The sequence below is a fragment of the Lates calcarifer genome, linkage group LG2 (genome assembly GCF_001640805.2).
Source record: "Lates calcarifer isolate ASB-BC8 linkage group LG2, TLL_Latcal_v3, whole genome shotgun sequence".
Classification (NCBI taxonomy): Eukaryota; Metazoa; Chordata; class Actinopteri; family Centropomidae; genus Lates; species Lates calcarifer.
Genome location: NC_066834.1, coordinates 18,729,801 through 18,741,190, shown reverse-complemented (window position 1 = coordinate 18,741,190; position 11,390 = coordinate 18,729,801). Strand labels below are relative to the sequence as shown.

At 41.1% G+C, this 11,390-nt stretch overlaps 1 protein-coding gene across 1 annotated transcript in view; it reads right to left on the bottom strand.

The window, feature by feature from the left end:
• Window positions 1–626: 626 nt before the first annotated feature.
• Window positions 627–11,390, bottom strand: part of itfg1 (integrin alpha FG-GAP repeat containing 1) — a 130,967-nt gene continuing 120,203 nt past the window's right edge. The window contains exons 16-18 of the mRNA XM_018697450.2: window positions 10,663–10,745; window positions 9,751–9,868; window positions 627–1,782 (exon numbers count right to left, since the gene is read on the bottom strand). Coding sequence (XP_018552966.1) covers window positions 1,723–1,782; window positions 9,751–9,868; window positions 10,663–10,745 — 261 coding nt within the window. The 3' untranslated portion in view covers window positions 627–1,722. The remainder of the gene's footprint in view (window positions 1,783–9,750; window positions 9,869–10,662; window positions 10,746–11,390) is intronic.

Below are 11,390 nucleotides of genomic sequence, written 5' to 3'. Positions count from 1 at the left end.
TCCATGCTTTTATTTTTTAAGGCTACAACACCTTTCTACCGGTTCTGTTCTGCCTTTCTCTGTAGAGCTTAACACAGCTTGTAGTGCACCACCCCTTCCCTGCTTCAAGTCTATCTCTCCCCCCCTCTCTCTCTTTCTGTATGTGTTTCTCCTTCCCACCAAACACACATGAACACAGCTCTTTAATACTGTATGTTAGAGTAGCATACAGATATCTTCTCCCTTGCTCTGCGTCAGTTGCGATCTGCTTAAAGGCTACCAAGCTTGAGACACTCCTACTCTAATTTGCCATACAGAGGTTAACTCTCTCCATGCATTATTTAGCAGGGTGGCTCCTGAAGTGGGATGCTGGGCCTACAGGGTTGCTCAAAGGAGGATCCAGGGGTCCTCTGGAAAATTAAAGGCAGTTTAATTTCTGTGTTGCTTCACTCACTACAGATTTAGATAATGAGAGCATATAAAGATGATTATTTGGAGTGTAAATTTCCCTCTAGCTCCTCTGCTAGAAACTAAACAAAAGATGTTCTTAGAAAGGAGTTTCGGGGGGAAGAATTCTTTTAAGTGGTAAATTATGGGTTTTGGGACATGATGTGTGTCTATTGAGTCACAAATGAACCGGCCCCGAGTTGATTTAAACAGGAAAAACCTTTATTCTCAGCCTCAGTAAATAAACACATTTAGTAGCTTCAACATTCATTTGCAAATCAAATCCACAAAACAAAATAAATTACACACATCCACAGTTAATCATTAGTTAAAAAAGTGCAAACCACTTGGAAAGGCATGAGCTCATTCTTGTGAGATAAATATCTGAACACATCAGAGCGGTCGGCCCAATTACCTTTGAAATGGACAATGAGAATTAAGCCGACATCTTGAAACAAGCAGGAGTTACAGTGTTTAGACTTGCTGATGCAGTAGCATTAGATATTTGGAGGATGCAACACAGAGACTCTTCTTTTGGCACTCCCATGATGCACTGTGATACAATCAAGTGTGAAAAAAGATGAATTTGTGCTCCACAAACCTGACGGCTATTCGTCTTTTTTTTTTTCGGCGAGATTGGTAGCAGAAAAATCATGTGTCCATTTTTGTTCATGCTGCTGCAGTTGCGAAGCTGAGATTGATATCACAGATTTCAATTCACGGATTTCTTTACAATGTCTTAGTAAAATGAAAAAGACGGAGGTGAATCAATGAGACAGTAACACACACACTGGTTTCAAGTAACATTACACATTTCAACACTTTGTGCCAAAGGTGCTTCCCTTCCAGTGTACGAATATAAACAAACGGATGACACTAATGGAGTAACTTGTTGGGCGTTTCAACAGAAATCTGTCATTTTGTCAAAATACTCTCATAACACCACTGATGATCGTGCTGCTGACTACAGCCAGTCCAAAGAAATCCCTGCTTTAAACTTGTGAGTGATCTCCATTAGGATTTCTCTCTGTGTCTCCATGGCCTTGTTGCAGCTCCTGTACTTCTAACACTGGAATGAATAAATGAAATGGAACATAAATATTTCACATCTGACTTGAGGACTGAAAAATATCAAAAAGAAACATTTTGGTGCAAATGAGGATCCATTTATTGGCCCTTGAAATGAGTCTGCGTGAAAAAGTGTGTGTGTGTGTGTGGAATGGGTAGGGTGGGGGTGGGGTGGGGGGTGGAGGAGAACATGGGGGGATGTTCTCCCATGATGCAGTTTTTTTTCCTTCACATGGCGTCGAAATGGAAACGGTGGGCTTCCTGCCTCTTCTCTCGGTCGTCCGCTTTCTGAACAGTGCGCACGCACGCACGCACACACGCACACACACACACACACACACACACACACACACAGGGAGGGGGCAAGAGAGAGAGAGACAGGTATAAAACAGTCAAGTTTTTTTGGTGTATGAATCACAGAGATCGACATAATCACTGGGTTAAAAACAGTGTCTTTCTGTATTTGCATACAGAGCGGGGAGGTGAGACCCAAACACACGTGGTCAGTCGAGATGCATGTGGAGATGCATTCTAATGTCCAATGTGGACTGACGTACTTAGAGCTGTCCACTTGTGATCGGATCATGGTAATACCAGAGCCAAAGAGACAGACGATAATTCACACACACACACACACACACACACACACACACACCACACACACACACACACACACCTGCAGGCAATTTAGAGTCACCAATTAACCTGCATGTCCTTGGACTGTGGGAGGAAACTGGAGCACCCAGAAGAAACCCACACAGGTGTAAGGAGATCATGCAAACTCCACACAGAGAGGCCCTAGCCTGCAGATGGGTTTAACCTGAGAATCTGAACCCCTCTGAATCCAATCAGTATTGTAGTGAACATGTATGAGAACACAGTGAGAGTACAAGTAACTAGAATAAAGACCAGTGAGCAGGAACAACAGCAAGTTTGTTTAAACAGACACAGTTTGGCAATGACAACTGGATTCACAAAGGAGGATAATTTGGACTATTTGGCCTTCGCAGACTGACATGGACAAGAATGTGTGCACTGCTACCAACAGGTAAACAGTGCCTTTGCTACAAACTTTGTGAAGCGTGATGACAACACCAGTAATCATGGGAACTATACAAATAAAAATGACGTGCCCAAGAAATTAAAAAAGCACAACAAAACTGAGATGTCTTTAAAATGTCTTTGCACTTTTGTTAACTAAATCAACAATAATCTGACTCACATGTGACTAAAAGTTATGTATATTTTCATCAAAAGACTATTCTAAAATCAAATGCAAATCAGGTGCCAAAGTTAACACATTATTCCTAAATCTAAAACTGAGAAAACAACCTCAGTTTGGACATACAGGCTGCAGTATGCTCTGCAGAGATCCTTTTCAGCTGAATGTGTCACCACCAAACTCAATGTGTCCACATTATGTACATAGCTCCATTATTAAAGCCAGTTGTGTTAGGCCACTGTAATACTAACTGAATAAACAAGGCCACATACAGTAGCTTAATTAAATGTACCCACTGTTAGATTAGTGTATTTAGGTCCTCTTTGCTTGTGCAACAACAACACTGACAACAACTAATACTTAATTAGTTTAAAAAAAAAAAAAAAGAAAAACCCATAGGGCAAAATGAGCAAAGAATAAATTAAAGTGAACTTTGTGGTCTAATTATCAAATTTGTTGAGCAACCACAAGAGGACAGATGTTGCAAATGTTCAGTTAGACTTATGGTTGGAAAGATAACCTTTCAATATTTAATTACAGAGCCACAGGGTCATTATCTTTGAAAATACTCTTTCTCATATAATCACAGGGGAAGTTACAAAAACAGAAAATCATGGGAAATATTAACGACAAACACGGTTATTCTCATTCATTCTGTCTCACACACCCATAACAGTGCCAGTCAAAAGTTTGGACACACCTTCTCATTCAATGGTTTTTCTTTGTTTTTATTAGTTTCTACATTAGGTCAGATTAATATTGAAGTCATCAAAACTATGAAGGAACACATATGGAATTATGTAGTAAGCAAAAAAGTGTTAAACAAACCAGAATATGTTTCATATTTTAGATTCTTCAAAGTAGCCACCTTTTGTTTTGGCAGCTTTGCACAGGTCAGATTCACGAGGTAGTCACCTGCTAGAGTGTTCAGTTAACAGGTGTACCTTGTCAAGAGTTGATTTGTGGAATTTCTTGCCTTCTTAATGTGTTAGAGACCATCAATAGTGTTGTGTAGAGGTAGGGTTGGTACACAGTTCTATACAGTGAATAGCCCTATTCGACTCCTGTGTTAATCTGTATTATGGCAAGAACCAGTCAACTAAGTAAAGACAAACAACAGTCCATCATTACTTTAAGACATGAAGGTCAGTCAGTCTGGAAAATTTCAAGAACTTTTAATATTTCCTCAAGTTCAGTCTTGAAAACCATGAAATGCTATGATGAAACTGGCTCTCATGAGAACTGCCCCAGGAAAGGGAGACCAAGAGTTACCTCTGCAGAGAAGTTCATTAGAGTTACCAACCTCAGAAACCACAAATTGACAGCACCTCAGATTAGAGTCCACATAAATGCCTCACACAGTTCAAGTAGCAGAAACATCTCGACATCAACTATTCAGAGGAGACTGTGTGAATCAGGCCTTTATGGTTGAATTGTTGCAAAGAATCCACTACCGAGGAAGAATAACAAGAAGAAGAGGATTGCTTGGGCCAAGAAACACAAGGAATGGACACTAGACCAGTGGAAATCTGTACTTTGGTCTGATGAGACCAAATTTGAGATTTTTGGTTCCACCCACCATGTCTTTGTGAGACACAGAAAAGGTGAGTGGATGTTTTCTATGTGTGTGGTTCGCACCATGAAGCATGGAAGAGGAGGTGTGATGGTGTGATGGTGCTTTGATGATGACACTGTTGCTGATTTATTCAAAACTACACTTACACAATTAACCAGCATGGCTACCACAGCATTCAGCAGCAACATACCGTCCCATCTGGTTTGAGCTTAGTGGGACCACCATTTGTTTTTCCAACAGGACAATGACCCCAAACACACCTCCAGGCTATGAAAGGGCTATTTGACCAAGAAAGAGAGTGATGGAGCGCTGCGTCACATGACCTGGCCTCCACAATCACCTGACCTAATCCCAACTGAGTTGGTTTGGATTGAGTTGGACCACAGAGTGAAGGCAAAGCAGCCAACAAATGCTTAGCACCTCTGGGGACTCCTTCAAGACTGTTGGAAAACCAGTCCAGGTGACTACCTCATGAATCTGACTGACACAATGCCAGAAGTGTGCAAAGCAGCCAACAAAGTAAAAGGTGGCTACTTTGAAGAATCAAAAATATGAATCTGGTTCATTCAACACTTTTTGTTAACTGCATAATTCCATATGTGTTCCTTCATAGTTTTGATGACTTCAATATTACTCTACCTGATGTAAACATGAAAAGGCCTTTTAAGGATAAGTGTTTATAATAATGGGATAACACATGTGTATTTATGGCCAACAGGCTATTATCATCATCTGGGCATCAAGACAAACGGGCAGGTGTGATGGCTGGAGGCGGCAGTGTCCAGCTAAGCTGAGAACAAGCTGACAGATGTGAGGCACAGACCAATTCACCCCCCCAACACCTCCTCCCCGAGAACCCGCTCGCGTCACATGCTCCTAATGTTCTTGGTGCTGTGAGGAAAACTTTTAGACAACAGCAGCAATTTCTCATATTTTCCCATAGTTTACTTCTTTGAACTGACAGCTGACACTGTCCTCCATAGACTGGGTGTATTTCATGAACCGAGGGCCTGCCAAAGCCATTTTGTAATTTCAGCAAGTACAGACTGTGTACATCCCCACAGCGCATTAGTGGGAATGATGTACAGTTCTTTTCTGAACACAACAATGGGGCAGCTGTGGGGGGCTGCGTGAACATTTGCAGCTAATGTATTAAGAGTCACAATTCAAGTACACTCCACCCTAAAATCCCCTTGTGTGTCACACACTCGCCTTGTCGACTTGAAAGGTGGCTGTAAAAAGTCTGTAGTTTATAATTCTCTCTAAAATACAGCTAAATACACTGTTTCTGTCTCAGTCATCTCTTACTGTTGAGCCTGTAAGCAGGAACCTCTCTATCCTAACTTATTGATTGGTCAGCCTGATGTTTCACTACTGATAGCAACATGGAGGATGTGCTCAGATGAGATTTGATAGGTTTTACTGCCACAAACAAGGCTGCGAGTCGTTGGATGATGTGACACATTTTAGTAACAATAAAATTCAAAAAATAAAATACAGCGTAAAAAGTGAAAAGTGTATAAATCCGAGCAAGCATTAGATTCGGTATTGCTAAATTATAATATATATATTTACACTACTGGACTATTACAGATGCACTAATGTATAAGCACTTTAAAGGACAGGTTTTGTTCAGGCATATCTTAATAATTTAAATACTCACATAGACATATACACATTGTATGTAATTATTGGTCAATGCAATTATTCCTCCTGTTTCTCCATACAGGCTGTAAATAAACCTCTTTTAAAATCCCTGTTGTGGGTAAAAATGCATCTTTTCAAATTCACCTGAAGTTTATAGGCGACTTCTGCAATCTGAGTTAGTCAAACCAAGTGGGTACCATCCAAACTTACAGTCCTTTTAGTCTGAAATTCTCTTGTTTCTTTCAGAAAATGTTTCCTTTCAGAGCTGTAATAGCAGAATAATAACACAAATTTCTGTACAAAAATAATTGTAATTTTTCATTTTAGCTTTAGTTGAACCTTGCATATTTTCACAGAATGAGGGCTGTGGATATTGTCCTCCATCCTTCAATGGCCAGTACAGACAGGAGGAACATTCAGAGACATCTACAACAATGTATCATAATTTATGAGCTGCAGACGAAGATGTTTTGTAAGTAAAAGTAAAAATACATTAGTACAATATTTGAGTAAATTAACTTTTAATACTCAAAAGGATAAATTTAGCATGGAATATCATTTTAAAAGTTTCATGATAACTTTTAATTCCTTGAGATCATAATGGCTCAGAAAAGAACAGACATCATTTTGTATGGCAGTACACTGTAATGAGGTTTGATGGGGTCCTATCATACTTTTTTAGAAGTCGCCATTTGACAGTAGCTCAGCACAGAGGAAAAAGAAAGAATCATCTGGACTGGTGACAGTGTAGTCAATGATGCATTTACATGTGTTATATGAGATTAGTGATGAACTGAGGATGGGGAGAAAACGGGCATCAATTTTAAAGTATCTGAATGGAGCCATCTTTTTTTCTCAGTCCCTCAACGCTTTTGACTGAATGTTGCAATAAAGCAGATCAAGTTTTTGCATGACAAGGGCTGAAGGAAGGCTCAGTACATTTGAAGGACTTTGAGATGACTATCCTCTTTTAAAGGACAGCCAATCCTTCCCGGATGTTCACTAATTTGCTGTAAAACACAAGATGGTCAGGAACACATTCGCCGCATTTTTTATCCCGTCACGTCATGTTTTGGTTCGTAATGAAGCCTTAATCTATCTTCCAAGATTCCAGTGCTTTATATTGATTTATGTTTGACTTTTTTTTTCTTTTTTAGGACAACACGGAGCAGATGGATTGATGTGATGTTCTTTCCTTTGGATAACTGATCCACTGGGCTGTCCTGTGGTTGGAGCCTGGTCTAATTGACTATCCAGGGGATACTACCAAATTGTTATCTTGAGGCCTGAATCATCATTAAGCTGCAGAGGCATTGATTTGTGTCCATCAAAAGGTTTCAGTGACGCAGTGGTGTGTCTGTGCCTGAAACCAGGTGGAAAACAACAGTGAGGCATGTTGTGGTCTCACTGGACTCTAATGTCAACTAATTAAGTCTGGCCTACAGGTGAGGAGATTGATTCCTTTCTGCTTCATTACATATTATTTCCATCTATTTTAATACTATTTTCTTTTACTTTACTTTCGGCTTATATTTCAGTTTAATATCCATTATTACCGCAGCTAATATTTCATTGCAGACAAGTTCAGGGGTGCTGTGTAAAAGCCCTGTTGGCTTGTTAGGCAGGACAGCACGTCTTTGCCCCTGTGCTTCTGCCCTCTACCTGACTTTGTTATTAGAAGAGCAAATACCAGAGGCGGCAGCGCAAACACACAGAAATGCCAAATGTCAATCAGTGGGCTCGCCCTGACCTTATTGGATGCCCCGCCGTAGAAGAGGTGGGAGAAGATGAGATATGAGAGCGCATGTTAGAGACTGGTGTACAGGATTCACCCGCAATCTTGATTCCCTGGACGGCGCAGGAGGTTACACCATATTAGCCTGTCGGTCCAGATGTGTGTCTTTCAGTTGTTAGGGTCGGCCAAATACTCCAATTTAAATCATATTTGCTGTGTTTTCAAAAGCTCAGTCAGTCAGTGTGGACACAGTTCTGTAGGATACTACAGGCTTGTTAATCCACACCAGACAGAGACAATACTGCTGAGCTTCAGGGGGGAGAGAACTGCTGTAGTACAACTTTAGACGAAAGTTACATTTGAAACTGGTTACATTGGAAACGGCTATGTTTTGACTTAGGGCTAGAAATTTTTAGGCACGTACAATAATGACAATGTTGAGAATCACATTGCAATCTAAGAGGAGATATTTCAGGTGTTCAGGAAATAAAAGTTAGGATGTAGTTGGCACATTTACCAAACTTGGACAGGCATGCAGCTCTGCTGGTAGAATTATCAGATCAGAACAGATCTGCAGTTATTTTAGAAAAACCAAAAGAACAAGCCTGTGTACATAAAAATTTAAGTAGAGAGGTGAAAGGAGCATTTCAGTAAGAAATCCAATCACTGAACGTGCATTATTGTTGCATGTGTTGCAAGCTTTGCAGAAAGCTAGAAATTACTTTGCAGAAACCTGATAATACATTTAACAGTTTGAATCAAATGATCTTTTTTGAGTCAATGTTAGATACATTATTTCTTTAGAAATAAGTAATAATTCAAATGGGTAATTAGAGTGGCAAAAAAATACTTCTGGAACTAGAGACCCCTTTCGATGCTTGGGAACAAGGCAGAAATCATTTGAAACTTTAACTGGTCAGCCGAGGCACCCCACAATCATCAATGGTTCCTGGTGTCTGGAAAACACTTCATTTTATCTGCATGAACATGCCAGATACACTTCAATGTATACTGATGTATACTGCCAGCCTATATGAGTGAATTAAGGTTTTTTTGTTTGCATTTTCCCTTTTCTTCCACTCATAGCCCTCAAAAGGCTCCATACAGCTTTCACCCCCCACATCCTCTCATCCACCTGAGCCTACTCGGTGTATCTAGATGCTCAGTTCGGGCACCAGCCATGTTTTTTTGTGTGCAGTGAGTGCAGTGTCGGTTCAGATGAAGCTGATGCTTACGCCCACGTCTCCCCAAAAACAGGGCAATTAAGAGTGCTTCTGTGTGTGTAACCATGCACACATGCTATCCTGTGTGAAAACAGACACACACACACACACACACACACACACACACACACACACACACACACACACACACACACACACACACACACAGAGAGACACACATTAAGCACACACACACTCGCGCGGCAGATGGCTTGGAGAAGATGCCAGAAACTTACTGCAAAGCTCAGCCTAGCAGTCGGTATTACCACAGTGTGTGTAGATGAAAAACAAAACAATCCAGATAACAAAGAAAAAAAAACATTTCATGCAATCATTGTTAACTAAAGTTTGTGTCTCTGTGTCCTCGACCATGATATATCAGGCGTGTGCATGTGCCGTGTGTGTGTGTGTGTGACTCAAACAACAACCGGACCAGGAGGAGCTGATGCACAAAACACATGTGAAAACATGCGCTGACTCCCTGGAGGGTGTATTTATGGCTATAATGAACAGCAGATCTGCCATGCTGAAAGGACAGAAGCAGGCAATTACAGTTGAACGTCCTTCCAGGTTGTGGCCCAGAGAGAGAGAGAGAGAGAGATAGACAGACAGAGAAAGAGAAAGAGAGAGAGAGAGAGGGGGAAAAAGTGTGTATGTGTGTCTCAGCGGGAGGGTAGAGGACTACAGGACAGGGACAGTGGGGCCCATCTGCTGCTGGTTGTGACCAATCTGCTCTCTCTCTCTCTCTCTCACACACACACACACACACTCATACTTTAAAGCAGTAAATCATCAGGAAGAGGCCAGTGTTAACTACACCAATGCATGTGTGCACGCGCGTGTGTGTCCTGACCTTCTCTTGCCAATGGAGGATGCCAATAATGACGAGGATGAAGACGCACACCCCGATCAGTGCGATGGCCGTCAGCAGCACACTGTTGCTAGGAGTCAGGTACAGTTTAGCACTCCAACTAAAGAGAGAGAGAGAGAGAGAGAGAGAGAGAGTGAAAAAATGAAGAGTTGCCATATGCTGTTTTATGTTTCATCATACTTTTATTTGACAGAAAAACAATGTAATTACCAAATGGGACACATTAGCAGAGACTGTGTCCTAATTAAGTTAAAATAAATAAATGAATATCTCTTTCACAGAATGAAACTCTGCTCTTGGCTTCCAAGAATTTTTATGTAATTCCAGTGATTCGGCCACTTTGGTGTATTAAATCTATCATCTCACAATCCACTAACTTAAAAGTGTATGTTTGACGAATACAAAATGCACCTGTTTTTTTCTGGTTAGATCTCATTGTAGGTGTGTGTCTGTGCTAGCCAAGTCTGGCAAGCCTGGTGAGTACACAAGTGTTAGGTGGCTACATGGAGGAGGAGGGTGCATGTGTGTATGTGTGTGTTTGTCTGTGCTGAATAGCCATCTGGAGCTCCTCCTGGGGTTTGAGCTACATGTGAACAACGTCATGATAACATGAGAACACATGCTGTGAGATGAGTGTGTGTGTGAGAATGAATTTGCACGCTCACATCTGGACATCGTTCAGTAAAGACACACCAGAGGCCCTTTCTGCATCCAGCTCAGGTAACATTGGCATTAATGTGTCGTCAAGTGGCATCACATGAAGTGCTTGAACGCGTTGAATGGTATCCATAGCAACAAGAGTCAATGGGTCCTCCCAGAAAAAAATGACGCTGCTGTGAACAAGGAAAATGGGCGCATTCCACGTAATATCTTAATATCTGAGTGTTTCTGTACCTGCGGGGTTTATTGTGTGGGAAGGGGATGACAATGAGCTGAGAGTTGGGAATGATGGCCGTCCACTCCTGCTTCCTTATGTCCTGAAAAGATAAGAGAAAACACATGAACTGGGTGTGCACATACATGGTAATACATTATGGTAACAAAGCAAGCAATCGTGCGCAGATTTCTAAAAGAGACACACACTCACAATATGTATGTTAAGTCCTCTGGGGCAGAGTAATAGAGTCCCATGGTTTTCCTTAGCTACTGTGGAGTGGCTATTTTAAGCCGTGCATTTATGACACAAGACAACCTGCTACTTGAAATAAATTACCGTCGCTTTGGGGAGCAACAAAGTTATCCTGGCGTGTGTATGCCTGTGCGCATATAGGTGTGTACATTTGCATGTGTGATGAAGTATTTCTGTGGTTGTGTGTGAGTCCAGCCATCTGCAGAACAAGTCATTATCTCAGTCTCTGTCTTGATAAAATATACATGGTCTTTTCTCATCCTGTAACTCGACTCATTATGGCAGCGCTGAGGTCTGCTTTGAAGACAGAATTCATGGGAGAAAACTGGAACTGCTGCCTGAGTGTGTGTTTGCTCTCAGATAAAAAGCACAAACTCTAAGGTGACAATTTTTTTTTCAAACTCCTCAGTAATAACTTAGTTTTTCTCCATAAGAAGAACATTGCGGGACATGTAATCCAGTTGATTGTATGATTATATGTGACTGGAGAATA